Source organism: Corvus cornix, chromosome 3 (genome assembly GCF_000738735.6).
Source record: "Corvus cornix cornix isolate S_Up_H32 chromosome 3, ASM73873v5, whole genome shotgun sequence".
Taxonomy (NCBI): Eukaryota; Metazoa; Chordata; class Aves; order Passeriformes; family Corvidae; genus Corvus; species Corvus cornix.
The window spans coordinates 114474768-114488784 of NC_047056.1; the positions used below are offsets into that span (position 1 = coordinate 114474768).

General features: G+C 53.7%; 2 protein-coding genes across 10 annotated transcripts in view; one reads left to right on the forward strand and one right to left on the reverse strand.

Annotated features, from left to right (window-relative positions):
- The window catches only part of IFT172 (intraflagellar transport 172), a 38277-nt gene extending 31774 nt beyond the window's left edge, over positions 1–6503 (reverse strand). For all 3 annotated transcript variants that reach the window (XM_039569744.1, XM_039569743.1, XM_039569742.1), the window contains exons 1-7: positions 6397–6503; positions 6011–6154; positions 5804–5916; positions 5278–5317; positions 2169–2234; positions 1716–1795; positions 456–543 (exon numbers count right to left, since the gene is read on the reverse strand). In XM_039569744.1, coding sequence (XP_039425678.1) covers positions 456–543; positions 1716–1795; positions 2169–2234; positions 5278–5317; positions 5804–5916; positions 6011–6154; positions 6397–6435 — 570 coding nt within the window. In that variant the 5' untranslated portion in view covers positions 6436–6503. The remainder of the gene's footprint in view (positions 1–455; positions 544–1715; positions 1796–2168; positions 2235–5277; positions 5318–5803; positions 5917–6010; positions 6155–6396) is intronic.
- Positions 6504–6579: 76 nt separating this feature from the next.
- On the forward strand, positions 6580–13782 carry LDLRAP1 (low density lipoprotein receptor adaptor protein 1). Of its 7 annotated transcripts, none has more exons than XM_039569773.1 (9): positions 6580–6716; positions 8281–8423; positions 8952–9064; positions 9978–10092; positions 10473–10545; positions 10970–11082; positions 11995–12053; positions 12978–13018; positions 13180–13435. In XM_039569773.1, the coding sequence occupies exons 1-9, from the start codon at positions 6632–6634 to the stop codon at positions 13335–13337; spliced, it is 900 nt and encodes a 299-aa protein (XP_039425707.1). In that variant the 5' UTR covers positions 6580–6631; the 3' UTR covers positions 13338–13435. The 7 variants fall into 7 exon arrangements, with proteins under 7 accessions (XP_039425707.1, XP_039425710.1, XP_039425703.1 ...); XM_039569776.1 differs by having other exon boundaries at positions 12981–13018; XM_039569769.1 differs by lacking the exon at positions 12978–13018 and having other exon boundaries at positions 13180–13782.
- The last annotated feature ends 235 nt before the right edge of the window (positions 13783–14017 follow it).

Sequence of the window (14017 nt, forward strand, 5' to 3'; positions counted from 1 at the left end):
AGCACAGAGAGACTCCTGGCACAGAGGAGCAGGAGGCTCAGGAGAAATGCTGGGTGTCCAAGGGCAAAATGTGAGCCGAGATTCAACATTAACTGTGGTAACTACACACTGCTTAGTGTGGAGACAACAGTAGCCATTCCATGGAACCCTACCTCTTCCAGCATCATTCTCCTGAACACTGAAACATCAGATCTTTCCAGACACCTGAACAGCCTTATGCCTCATACGCAAAAACATGAATTGCCCCCTTACCACTGCCCTTAGTGTATTCCAAAGCATCTAGTCACTGTTCTGCCTCCACCAATGCTTCCCAAAACCTTTGCTAGCAAGCACAGCCTGCAGCTTCTCTCCAGCCTTGCACTCCCTCCACAGCCTGATCCCTTTCCTGAGCTCTTGAGCTGGGACACAGGCTGTGCAAACAGGAATTTCACTCACTGAAAAAGGATCTTTGATACCTGTGATTCACCTGAGCCCTCATCATCAAAGAAGAAGCGCACTATGGTTCCATCTGCATGGCCAGACAGGATTCCCTTCCCCGACACACTAGAGAAAAACACAGACAGGATGATGCAATGTTGCAGTAGGACTTGAACCTTTATATTCAATTCCCTGCCCAGAGCAGCCATTCCCAGGGTCATCATTGATGTTCCTCATGAAAGGAACCTTCTCCAAAGATAAGACAAATATCAAATACCTGCACCAGTGTCTGTAAAATAAAGCAGACATAAGAACTGAGAGTGGAAAGGAGAGTGACCATTTAAGTATCTTCACCATGTAAAATCACAATAAACAACTTTCTTTATTACTAGAAACCTGGAGAAGCTAAGTGACCTTCAGTGGAATAATGACTCTGCTCACAAGTGCTTCCAGCAAGGTGTATCAAACAGCTCTTGCACTGGAACTGTTCCAGAAGTGAGGCTGGATATTATGATACTGGGAATCTCTAAAAGAAACATAATGTAGACAAAAAACATCTGGGCAAACACTCCAGGCCTAAGTCCATTGTTTATAGCATTGATGTCTTGTACTCCTGGACACAAGCATGGACAAGAGAGCAAGGAAGAAGAAACAGGCCAAAGATCATGTACCCAGAAAAACACTTTCTAATGAAGGTTAGAAGATGCAAGAACAGAATACAAATTCTATGGACACTATAGCAATCCAGCAATCATGTATCTGTCACCAGAATGACAGCATTTAGTGAAAATTCCACTCCTAGGACCATGACATATCTTAATTTTTTTTTGGATAAAGAATACTAAAGTAGTTAAAATGAAATCTTATTAATTAAAATAATTTTAAATTGCACTTTATGGTTATTTTCCTAATTATAGCCTTGTCGGGAGTTTTATCTGACAGAATGTTCTTACTTTTTTTAGCCCTTAACCATGATTAATGTTGGTTATTAGCTAGATGAAGCTGACAAATGTAATCCTTATAAAGTCACAGATTCAAATACATCAAGGTATATAAGTAAGCTCACGGAGACTTTCATCCTCAACTGTTTGAGGAACAACCAGCCTGCCAGTGTGGCACAGCCAGGTACCAGATTTTAGGAAGGAATTCCTTCTGGAGAGCACAGTATGTTATTATCTTGACAAGTAACTGAGAGCAAGGACACTGTCAACCTCCCACACTGGTCCCAGTTATGCCAAGCCAGCAGCAGGTGCGAGACCAAGCCAAAGCAGGGCAGGCCAAAGCAATGCCATACTCACTTGGAAGTTAGTGAGACCACATAGGAATCTGTCCCATAAATGGTGGAAGACTTGTTGTTCTTTGTATTTGCTAAACGAACCTGAGAAAGAGAAAATTATCAATGTTGCTTTTGTCTGTGGATCTCCCCCACTGTAAGTAACATTCCCAGAGGTTTCCCAATTTGTGACTAGTGAAAGAAATCACAGGAAGCTCATTGCCTTCCAGTAGGTTCTAAAGTGGAAAAGTTGGAGTCACATCTTCACACTTCAAAAAAGGCTTGGAGAAAGAGCCAAATGATCTAGTAGAACCTCCTGGGACTAACTGGGAACCAGAAAATTCAAATCCATGGTGTAATCCCTCTGTTGCTATTACTGTGGCACCCAGTGATGGCTCTTACCCCACAGCCCAGCTACTTGCAGACCTGGCAGACCCAGCAAGGGAAAAAAAGTCATGCAAATAACAAGTTTCTCTACCTTTCCTTCAGCAAGACCAAAGACAATGACATTCTCTGCTGGCCACAATAAACAGGTCACAGCACTCTGCAAAGGAAGAGGTAAAAAAGAGAGGTAAGAGCTCCATCCTACTCAGCTTCCTGCTCTTTGCCACATAAAATAGTTCATGAACAGACACCACTCAGGCAGGAGAGATGAGGCATTTGGACAGGCCTTACAGTAGCTGAAGATACTGGACAAGACTTACTCCATGCTGAAGCTTAAACTAGAGCTGGGGCAAAGTAACTGAGCTCAGGAGGACTATGGGAGGGCAACAAAGTTATACGGATGTGTTCAGTTTAGAGCTCTTTTGAAAGTATTACTTACTGAGCAGGTGCTTGGCTTGCCACATACTATTGGTGAATGTATAAAATCATGGCTGTTTTAAAAGGTTTTTTGCAACAAGTATAAAATATAAAAAATAATTTGACTGTGCCAACTTCTGTAATAGCTATGAGAATAGTTGTCTGTTGGATCTTCATTTGATGAATAAGAAATAGCCTTTATTTTTTCAGTGCTGAGTTATTATTCATAAAATGGTTATTAGATGCTACCAAGTAGGTCAGGTAGAAACAGGCTCATTAAATCCAAACCAAATCTGAGGTGGGGTCAGGATGAAAGGAATGGGGGACTTGTCTTCACAAACAAGTGGTGGGCCTGCTACAGGTAGCACTGAGATACAACTAGCACTGAGAGACAGAAGAAACAATGGGAAGGATTCCACTGATTGATGAATGGAATGAAAGAGATTTGTCTTCACAAAGGTCTGTAGGTCTGCTGATAAATGAAATTGGATACCGAGAGATGAAAGAAACAATGGGAAGAACCATAAACTCTATAGGAATTTAAAAAGTGGGGGGGGAGGTATATGTTAGAAGGGAGTCTTAGGTTGCAGGAAGTCTGTACCCCTCAACTACCTCAGCCAATGGGGAAAGAGAGAGGGAAATGTGGCCGGAAAATTAGGATAAATAGGAGGCTTCATCCTCCAAAAATTTGAGACCCCAGGGGAATGACCCATGGCCTCTCCCTTTATTCGAATAAAGTAACAGGACTCCTCTGTCTCCTTTTTGGACATAAACCTCTGGTGTTTGTGGATTAATTTTCCTGACAAAGATGAATAAAGCTGACTACAAAACTCAATTGTAACAGAGGGCCAAGAAAGTTTATGAAAGCCCTTCACATCTACCCTGCAGAACTCTAGTCCGTAAGATGGCTGGTGTTTGGCACCGTGCCACCAGCACCAGCCTCACTGGCTCTCTGTCCCATTTTAAGCATCTGGGACTGCTTAAGATACATATACACCCTCATTTATTCATCTCATCTTCCATCCCTGCTCTGATCATCCATATCAGCAAACTTAGCTACAATCAGGCAACAAAACGCCCCAAAGATGACCAAACTGTTCATAATTAAAATGTCCAACCAATGACCAAGACCCATTTTCATTACCCCTGTTTCCCAGGAATTTGTGTATTTCCCTCATTATCTGACAGAGTCTTGTTTTCCAGTCTAACACAACAAAATCTTGGGAACAAGCCTCACACAGTGGTGATGTGCTCATTGCTTCCTGGCTCTCGAGCAGGAGGCTTGGCTTGCCAGTGTGATCACACACTGTGATCACTGTAAGAGTGCCCAGTGGCAGGAGAGGGAAAGGGCTCAATAAATGATCTCTCATATTGACTGAACATATCAAAAATTTGTAAATAACAGTATTTAGTTACAGGAGAAAGCCAGACATGGTGGTAAAACCCCAGACATATAGCACCAGAAAAAAGAAAGGATTTATTGTGTTACAAATGGCAGAAAAGGCATGGGGAAATAGGAGAATGAGAGAAAAAAATGACTGAATTTCTACATTAAAAATACAAAAACCTGTACATGTGCCATGCACAGCATCTGAGCTTGTGAGAGGTGAGCAGGCCCCCAATGGGCTGACAGCTGGAGGGGCCAGCAGCAAGCAGTACACAAGGAAAGAGCTCTCCAGGGAGGCTAAAGGTGCCCACACCTGGGATAGCCACCGTGGTCAGGAAACGGACAAATGGACACCAAGCCCCTGTTACTCTCTTTTCCTCATGACACTCTATTCTCATGACCACTCAGTGCAGCAGCTCAACCATAGAGAAACAGAGGCTGACCAGCAGCTTTCCTGTTGCCAGAGACACAGAATTCCCTGGGCTCCCCGGAGCAGTCAGAGCAGCCACAGTCGTAGGCTATGACCCAACTCTGAGATGTAAACTTTCAACCTAGAGGCTGAGGCTGCCCTTCACCTGAGAGGCAGCTTGAGAAAGCTGGGCAACTCCATCAGAAGCAGCTCTGTCTATGTCTTCTGGGGATTTGGCCATGGAGGATGAGTCCTCCTACGCTGCAGAGAACTTTCTCGGTGACACAGAGAATATGGGGGTCCTGGTGTGATGGCACTTGCCTGGAAAGCCTTGAGCAGCTGCAGGAGCTTTGCCTCTGAAGGTAGAAGTAGTCAGTGCACTGTATTTTCTCACCCTGATGGCTTTCTGTGCAAGGAATTCATAACACCTTTGCCTTTTCCAGACAGATCGCGGGGCAACCCTTGGCAAACGCCTACTGGGGAGATTGTTCTCTGACACAGGCAGGCAGAGCCAGAGCAGCAGAACACAATGGTGGCCAAGGAGCACACCTGACTGAAATCACAAACCTGAGGCAATTGAGCATGTGTAAATTGCAGTTTGAATTCTGCACACTTTACATTTTGTTTAATAAGGCATCTTGGAGTTTAGAGTTGCCAACCTGTGAAAAATAGTTGGGCTCTGAGTGTCTCCTATTTTTCCCTTTCAACTCCCTTAAAACATTCTGTCCACTGATGCCTGAAGTAGTCCCCAAAGTTTTGTAACTGATTGCACTGATCGTTCAACAATTTACTGTGTTGTACCCAGGCATTAGGACACCTCTGAAGCTTGATGAGCAATACGTGCCTCAGAATTTAGAGATTCTCTTAGGATCTTTAAAGGTTAAGTACAGTTTGGCCAAGTACACCTGTGAGTATGAGCAGAGAGACCTCTCATTTCCTTTTCTTACATATGCCAGAGAAAATGGAGTCAAACAGAAGTCTGGGTCTCACCGTTTGGATGAACTTGTTGCATATCACCTTCTTGTCACCCCTGCAGAAAAACATGAACAAAAATTACTATCAGCAACACTGTGCATTCTGGTCACCCTACTGTTTATATGCAGTCTGGTTTGATATTGCCAAACAGAGCCCATGAAGTTTTGCAATGCTGCTTGTCTATCATAACTTTAGGCAAAAAATCAGAAAGACCCCAGCTTCTGAGCTTCCAAAATTCTGGTGAACTGCCTTTCTGAGTGCTGTTAGCACTATTCCTGCCAGCAAATGAGGCTGCAGTGGGGCAGCTGTGTGCCACAGCTGTGACACACGATGGCAACACAGGCTCCAGCTAGCTGCATGCACAGCCAGGGCTCCACAAGGGCCCTGCCGAGGAAACCTCACCTGCTGCTCCCCATGGACACCTGCGTGACTCCCTGCGGGTCAGGTGACGGGCGCTGCAGCGTGTGCCAGGGCGAGCATCAGGCTAAGGGAGCCCGTGGCAGGGCGGAATGGAGCGTATTGGACCCCACCGCAGACTCACCACTCCTCGCCAATCCTGTACACGTAGACAATGTTGTCCGTCTGCCCGATGGCCAGTTTGGTGGAGTCCGGGGAGAAGGCCATGCCTTTGACCACGTAGCTCTTCCTGCCGTACTGCAGAGAGGGTCGGTGTGACCGCGGGAAGGTCGGCTGCCCCAGTGCTGCCCGGCCCATGCCCCGGCCCCGGCCCCGGCCCGGCTCCACTCACCTTGGCGTCTGCCGGTTTGGTGGAGAACTTGTCACGTCGCTCGCCCTGCTCGTCGTAGAGCAGCACCACGCGGTCCGCGGTGCACACGGCAAACCGGGCACTGCTGGTGGACCAGGCCATGCAGGTCACCCGCGCCGTCCCGTCCTGTGGGCACGCACAGCTTAGCGGGTACACAACAGCCCCAGCGGGCACATGCAGCTCAGCGGGCACACACTCCTCAGCAGCTGGGCACACACAGCTCAGCAGTCACACGACAGCCTCAGCATCGCCGCTACGCCCCCCAGACCGGTCAGGGCCGCTCCCCCCAACCCGGCCTGGCCCGGTCCGGCCCGGCCCGCACCCCCGCGGCCTGATCCCCCCCCAAGCCCGGCCCAGCCCGGCCCGACCTGCGGGGCCAGCAGGGTCCGCACGTGCCGTAGCTGCATCGCGCCCTACACCTGGGCCGGGACGGTCCCACGGGCCCGCTCCGCCGCCGCCACGGGGCCCGCCTCGCCCCGCCCCCGTTGCCGCGGCAACCCCGTCGCCTCCGCCGCGCTGACGCGAGTGCGTCGAGCCCGCGGGGACCGGCTGCCCCCCCCGCCACACCAGCAGGGATCGGCTCGGCTCGATCCCGGTTCCGCTATGGAGGCGCTGCGTGCGGCGGGGCGCGCCGTGCTGCGGAGCCCGCGCCTCGCCCGGCATGGCCTGGGTCTCCGCCGGCGGCGCAGTGAGTGCGGACGGGGGCGGGGGTCGGGGCCGGGCATCGCTCCGGGCGGGGAGCCGTTAGCTCGGCGCAGTCGGGCTCGGAGTGCGGCCGCTGCCTGCTGCAGGGCAGTCCGAGGGGCCTGGAGGACTGAGGGGGCGGGAGCGGCCGTAGGGGTAGCCGAGCTAGAGGAGGCGAGGGGGTCGGGGGGCGGGCCGAGGGAGCCGGGGCACTGCCGGCCGCGGGACGCGGTAGCGCTGCAGCCGCTCGCCGGGCCCTCCCTGCCCCGCTCCCCGGGCTGTCGCCTCTTGCCCCACATGTGAATCGAGGCCGCCCGCGCCAGTGGGCTGACGGGGCCGGGCGGCTGCGCCAGGCGCTGGAACACGCTGGACTGCACCGGGCACCTCCCCGGCCTCCTCGGGCCGCCGCGCCTGGTCCTCTGCGAGTGTGCCAGGCCAGCCCGTGCTATCTGCGGCACGGCAGGATCCGAGACCGACCCAAGGACACAATTCCTGGAAGTGTTCAAGACTAGGCTGGACGGGGCTTGGGGCAACCTGGTCTAGTGGAAGGTGTCCCTGCCTGTGGAAGGGGAGTGGAACTGGATGAGCTTTAAGATCTTTTCCCACCCAAACCGCTCCATGATTCCATGACCCCGCAGGCACCCTGTGGCACAGGAGGGCCATGTCTGGCTGTTCTCAGTTGGCTGCCCAAGGCTATGCTGGAGCAGCAGCGCTTGCCCTGGCAGCCCTGGTATACATGGACTGTCCTCAGAGCTTGGAGTGACACAGGGTTCTCCTGTCCGGGGTGGAGGTCACTGGTGCCTGCATGGCACCAGGCAGGCTCCCTGATAGTTGTCACTTGTGCAAGAGTACACTGTGCAAATAAAGGCTCCTGATTTCCCTGTGGGTTCAGATTATTCCAATTATGAGTTGGACCCTTCTGCAAGTGTGCCAGTAATGCTCAGGGAGCAAATCCCAGGGAAGAGGTGAAAATAACCCTGGAAAGTATTAGCTTAGCATGAACAGTACATACCTTGGCAATTCCCATCTCTTTAGCATCTCTGTGGTGCAGTTGCTTCCCAGTCACCCCAGCTTGGATCACAAGTGCTGACTAAGCTGCCCCTGCCCTGGCAGCCTGCTGCTGCAAGTGAGATGCCAAGGTGTTTGGCTCTGCTTACACTGGGACAATCTGGGGATTTTGATCTGAGCGTGGCAGTAAGTGCTGCTGCTCTTCGAGTGTGCCAGCAGCTCAGGTGGCTGAGACGAATGCACCACAGAGACTGAAACAGATGAGACCCAGGAATGCAAGGTTTTTGCAGATAGCAGTGAGGGCTGCAGCATCCTCAGCCCTGTGCAGATATGCAGGAGCTGTCTGTGCTGACAGAGCCTGGACTTCCAGGGCTAGAGGACTAAAGCTTCAAGGGTGAACTGCCCACTCCTTCTGTTCCTCTTAGTGTCACAGAGCCAGGAGAGTGTCCTGCTGGGGGCAAGGAGCAACACTGCTGCTGTGAGCCACGCGTGGGGTGGCTCTGCTGGAACTAGCTGTGGGGCTGCTGGCACATGGCTTGTAAGGGCTTTTGTCTTCGCAGAGCTTCCTGAGAGCTGGGGCGATATGCAGGAGCCGCTGCTTGAGGGGATGTGCTTCACCCTCAAGTATCTGGGCATGACGCTGGTAGAAAAACCAAAAGGAGAAGACATGGCTGCTGCCGCCATCCGCAGGATCGTGGCCACGGTGAGACCCAGTCCTGGGGCCCTGGTGTGCTGAGGTCAGAGCCCAGCCCCTGGACTCTGGGAGGTGTCTGTGTCCTAGCCCTGAGCTCCTAGTGAGGGACTGTGTCCTAGTGAGGGACTGTGCCCTTCCCAAGAGGAAGGTGGCATGCAGGAGGCTACTGGTGTCTGCCTGTGTGATGTGGGGAAGCTGCCTTCCTGCAGGACAGCCCCAGCCACCCACTCCCACACCTGAACCTATCTGGGAGCAGAGCTGTGCCTGCTACAGCACAGAGAGGAGGGTGGAGTACTGCGGGAGGTGGGGTCTATCCCTTCCTGTGTGTGACAGTAGTGTGAACAGATTCGAAGAGTGTTCTGTGCAGGGCATGCCTGATTGCCAGACTCTGCTGTCCTATCCCTACAGCAGGAGTCTTTGCAGCAAGTATCCAAGTGAGTGATACTGTACAGAGTCTGCGGGGCTCCTTCCAGCAAGGGGGCGAAGTGAAGACCCTTGCCAGGTTTGCAGAAATTGCTGGTGTCTTTCTACTGCCAGGCACGGGTCGGAGCTCGCAAGTTTCAGAAGGTGATTCTGACGGTGTCTCCGAGGGGCATCTCGCTGCAGGATGCAGACACTAAAGAGATGGTGGAGAACATCTCCATCTACAGGTGGGCATGTCATGGGTGTGGGCTGGGTGTTCCCCAGCAGTCAGCTGAAGACTGATGGGAATTTGAGTAGCCAAGGAGGGCTGGGCCTTCTGTCAGCAGTACCTTCAAACTTAGGTCTTTCCTTGGCTCCCTGAGGCCTGTACCCTCCCTGTGCTGTGCCCCCAGCACTGTCTGAGGCTGAGTGTAGGCAGGGTCCTGGGCGGACTTGAGTTCATCAGCCCATCCATCATCTCCTTTTGCCCTGCTTGTCTCTTCTGGCATTCAGCAGGATTTTGAGGCTCGTGATTGGAAAGCCCCACAGTTAGAACAGGACTGCATGTCTGCCTCCACTGCCATGGGACCACCCTTCTGGCTGTAGGCTGCCAGAAACTGCAGCTTGCATGGGTGGGCTAAAGGCAGTTGCTGTGAGAGCTGATGTTGATTTCTTCTGCTGCCACTTGTCCTTTGGCTGGGTTGGGTGTCTGTGGGTGCTGGGTGTGAGGGCAGTAAGTCTGGTGGCTAGATGGGAAGCAGAGACATTTGCTGCAAAATGTAGGTCTCAGCGCCAGAGCTGATGTGCCAGGTCAGAACATCCCTCTGCCTGGCCTCCAGCTGTGTCCTTGGAGGCAATCACCTACCCTTCTGTGCTCCTCTTGTCCCAATGCTTGAGTTCACACACTGGGTTGAGCTGGCCATCAGAAAACTACAAGGTACACTGGGACGGCGCAGGAGGGAGTGCCTGTGGATGCAGTGATCTCTTACCTGCTTCAGGTGCCAGGCAGCCTCTGGCCCTTGCTGGGGGTTTGGGCTGTGTGGTCAGCTTGGGCAGGTGAAAGCCTCAGGTTGTCAGCAGTGCTTGCTGATGTGCTGGGAGTGCAGCAGAAGTCCAGTGCCAGGGTCCCGGATTGTCCTGACGGCTCCTTTCTGCCCACAGGATCTCCTACTGTACAACAGACAAGCTGCAGAACAAAGTCTTTGCTTATGTTGCCCAGAGCCAGGAGAGCGGGGCACTGGAGTGCCATGCCTTCCTCTCACCCAAGAAGAAGATTGTAAGCACTTGCCTTCTGCTCTTGGCTCCATGAGGTATGGGTGAGAGCAAGGGCCTGCTTTCTTTCCCTTCAGTGAGAGGGGCCATTACCTCTGCAAACCTCAGCTGGATTAGGAGCCAGCGAGTGGGTGTGCTCATGTGCTGCAGAGGCAGGGAGTAAGCAAAGGGGGATTTCCTGTCCCAGCTCCTGAGGGTCTGCTCTTGGGGGTGGCTGGCCCCCAGGGGCAGACAGACACAGAACTGAGCTCTGGCCTTCCATCTGTGTGTTCTGCAGGGACAGGCAGCAAGGGATGCTGGGGGTCTCAGATTTCAAGGCACTGAGGTTATCCTGGATTGAGGGCCCAGATGGAAGCAGACATTCCCTCTCTTTCATGTACACAGGCCCAGGCTGTGACTCTGACTGTGGCCCAGGCCTTTCAGATGGCGCTGGATCTCTGGGAAGCAACACATGCAGGTAAGAGGAATTTCTCAGATGTGTCCTTCTGCATAGCCCTGGGATCAGTGTCTCTGGTGTGGGACCCTATCCTGGGCTGTGTGGAAGGGGAGATGGCTTGCTGCCTGGCTCGTGTTACACACCAGGCAGGGAGAGTGTTGTCCTTGTGGTTGTGTTCTCTGCCACTCCCCTATCTCTGGCTGGGGTGGGTTGGGGTGGGAGGTGTGTACCTGCTCTCTGTGCTGAACTGCCGTGCATTGCTGAGCTGTAGCCCAGCTCAGGGCCTGGTGGTACCTGCCCTGAGCAGTGACCCCTCACCCTTCTTTGCACCCTTCCGCCAGCACGGCAGGGATTCCCTGTTCTTCACCCACAGTCCTGCCTGTACATTCCCAGCTGGGCTTTCTGCAGGTTGCAGGCACTAACTGCTGCTTTTGCCCTGTCCCAGGCTCTAGGCAGGATCAGCCCCTTCACCCTTCATGTGTCTTGGAGAGCAGTGAGCCCGGCAGACCCCGTGAGCCAGCCCCCCCAGGGAGCGCTCCCTTCAGACACCAGTTTGGGGTACAGTATGTGCAAGTCAGGTCCATGCCCAGGGCTGTCTGGAGTTAGGCCAGGGACAGAGTGACCCTTCTGCAGCTCCCTGCTCCTGCCCTCCCAGAACCCTGTTGATACCTGCACAGTCCCCATCGCACATGGCAGTCTGATGTGAGGAGGTGCACTATACTGTGTGGGTCACACAGCAGGTGCAGTTCCTTAGTGTCTGTACTCCTGGAGCTCTGCTGTCAGGCCCAGCACTGCTGCAGCCTCAGCCCTGCTCTGCTGGCTCTGTCACACAGGGTCCTAGGACCTGGGCTGCACACCTGGTTTCATGGCTGGGGTGAGAGCTGCCTCTGAAGGAGAGGACCCTTGGATCATCATCCTGCCAGCCTGGGCTAAGGCTCAGCCCAGCCCATCTGCACTGCACCTCCTGCATGGCCACAGCAATTGGAGCATTGTCATGCTGGTCTCACTGTATCCCTGCCTGGGAGCTTCTGGATGCTTGGTCCTTGGCCTCATGCTTCCAGTGTGAGTCCAGCCTGGCAGTGCTTGGGTTGTACCTGCGTGCAGCCTGCTCCCAGTAGTCTCTGTCTGCCCCTCCAGCTGCAGGGTGTGCACACCCACCACTGTCCCTGGGCAGAGGTGCACTGTGTCAGCAGCTCTGTCCACGCTCACAGCTTGTGTTTGGGGCTTCACTCCTGGAGGGGATGTGGGACAAGCTATGGCCTGTCTGTCCTTGTGTGCCCAAGCCTAGAGGGTTCTGGCAGCCCAGCACTCCAGTCTTTCCCCCACTGCCTGTGGGAAGCCTTTGTACTGTGCCTGGGGAGTGACTGTCTTGTGAAGGGGCCAGATGGGTTCTGAGCAGCCCAGCCTCACTCCTGGCAGAGGCCTGCCCATGCAGTGAGATGTCATGGTGGGTTTTTGTTTGCTTGCCAGGAGGAGGAGGAGGAGGAGGAGGAGGAGGAAGATGACAATGTCAGTGAAACCTTATCTGGGTAGGTGGTGAGCTGCTGTTTGTGTTCAGGGATCTCTCTGGTGAATCCTGTCTTGTTTCCTTCTCTGTGCCCCATGCAAGGGGAGCTTCTGGGGCAATGGGCATGGTGGGACCATGGAGGAGAGCTGCATGGAACCAAGGAGGAAGCTTCCTGCTCTTTCTCTGCCACTATCAGCTGAAAGCTCAAGTGAACAGAGGGTTGAGTGGTGGAGGGACAGACCATGCAGTCCAGCTTTTGCAGCAGAGATGTGGGGGACAGATGCTGACCCCCAGGATGCATCCAGAGATGTTTCTTACTCTGTTTCTGCCAGTCTTTGCTGAGGCCAGCCTGTCCAGACATGCCTCCCAAATGGGACTCAGGAGTTGTCCCTCTTCTCCCACTGATTTCCCTGGGGGCTGGACCAGAATGGAGGCCTGGTCATGCTGACTTCTGGATGGACTGGGGTTGTGGGCTGAGCTTGATGATGTGTGTCCTATGCTGAGGAGCTGATGGAACAGTCCAGCAGCAGAGGATTAACCTGCAGGTCTACGGAAGTGCTGGTGGTGGGCCTGAGAGGCCCATTCCATCATGGCTGTTCTCCATATATGTGGCAGCGGGCACCCAGCTGGGGTCTGGCAGGTCTGAGCTTGGGCTGAGCTGGTGTCGCCCGGGAACCAGTGCATGCACAGACTGGAGCTGTATGTGTAGCCCAATGAAGCACCACCCCTTTGGACATGGGGCTCCTGATGGGAAGGAGATATGGCTTTGCAATCTCGGGACAGGCTGGCCTGGGGAGGGAGTTTGGTAGAAATGGGGCTTAGGGCCTTCTGCACTCCTAGTGCCTGGTGCTGCAGCACCATTCCTGCCTCGTCAGGGTCATGAGCATGCCATGTCTCTCAGAAGGCCATGCTTGGGGTATGATGGATGCTGTGTTCTCTTCCAAAGCAGCATGGAGGAGCTGGGGAGGGGAGCCCACAGCCCAGCAGGTAAGTTCCTTCAGTGCTGCATTGGCTCATCCCCCCACATGTCCTCTGTAAGGCAAGGGGGGCTGATGCTCACCTGGGAACGTCTGCTTCCCCTCGCAGGCTGTGCTGGGCTCCCAGCCATATGCCTTATGGTCCATGTCTTCCTTTCTCTCACCTTTCAGAATTAACACCTCTTGTGCCGCAGTTGAGCTCTCCTACAGCACAGCTACTGTGCTACCGCCTGGGGCCGCCCCCGGACAGCTGGAAGGTGCTGGGAGGGGTTGGAAACTCCCCAAGCACTGGTCCCAGGACTGCTGGCCCCAAGACTCCCCTGGGCTAAGCCAAATCTCTGCAACAACGGACCAGCCACTCAGGATTCACCCTGTGCCTGCACCTGGGCCAGCCAGTGCCCACCCCTGCCCTGGCACTGCCCTCCTGGCACGGGGGCTGCTGGCACTGCTGCCATAGAGTGCACAGGCTGCAACACCTGCTCCTTGTCCTGTGCCACCTGCATGAACCTGCCTCAAGCTGCAGCTGCTCCCAGCTTGGGCTGGGAGACCCATGCTCCTCACTCTGCTCACTCCTGGGCCACGCAGGACCACCCCGTGTGCTCTGAGCCTGCCTGATGCAGGCAGTGTACACCCTCAGGGAGCAATAGCTCTTGGTGTGATGAAGGCCTTGCCCCTGCAGTTCAGCCCCATACCCTCTCTCGAGTAAAACAACCTGGTTTTTAAAGGAAAGCTCTGCCTTTATAGAGAAATAAACTGAGTTTTTTACTGTTGTCATTTGGGTTTGAGTGCTGGATGGGCACCATGCATAAGCATGCAGGGTGCTGTGTCTGGTGCATCGCCTGTGGTGAGGGTTGCTGTGCCCCAAGCTCATGGAGCCTGGAACTCCCACATTTTCCTTGACTGCAAGCCCTGAGGGAGCTGTTCCTCCTGTGCTGAGGGCTGCCAGGGCTCAGGGTGCCTTTGTGACTTGGGAGGAGCAGGTTTAGGCTTTGCTGTGCTGTGCTGGTGT

Coding starts and splice junctions, on each gene's coding strand:
- LDLRAP1 (XM_039569769.1), top strand. CDS start 6,632: ATGGAGGCGCTGCGTGCGGCGGGGCGCGCCGTGCTGCGGAGCCCGCGC. Junction 10,546..10,969: donor CTGGGAAGCAACACATGCAG/GTAAGAGGAATT, acceptor GCCCTGTCCCAG/GCTCTAGGCAGGATCAGCCC. Junction 11,083..11,994: donor CCTTCAGACACCAGTTTGGG/GTACAGTATGTG, acceptor TTTGCTTGCCAG/GAGGAGGAGGAGGAGGAGGA.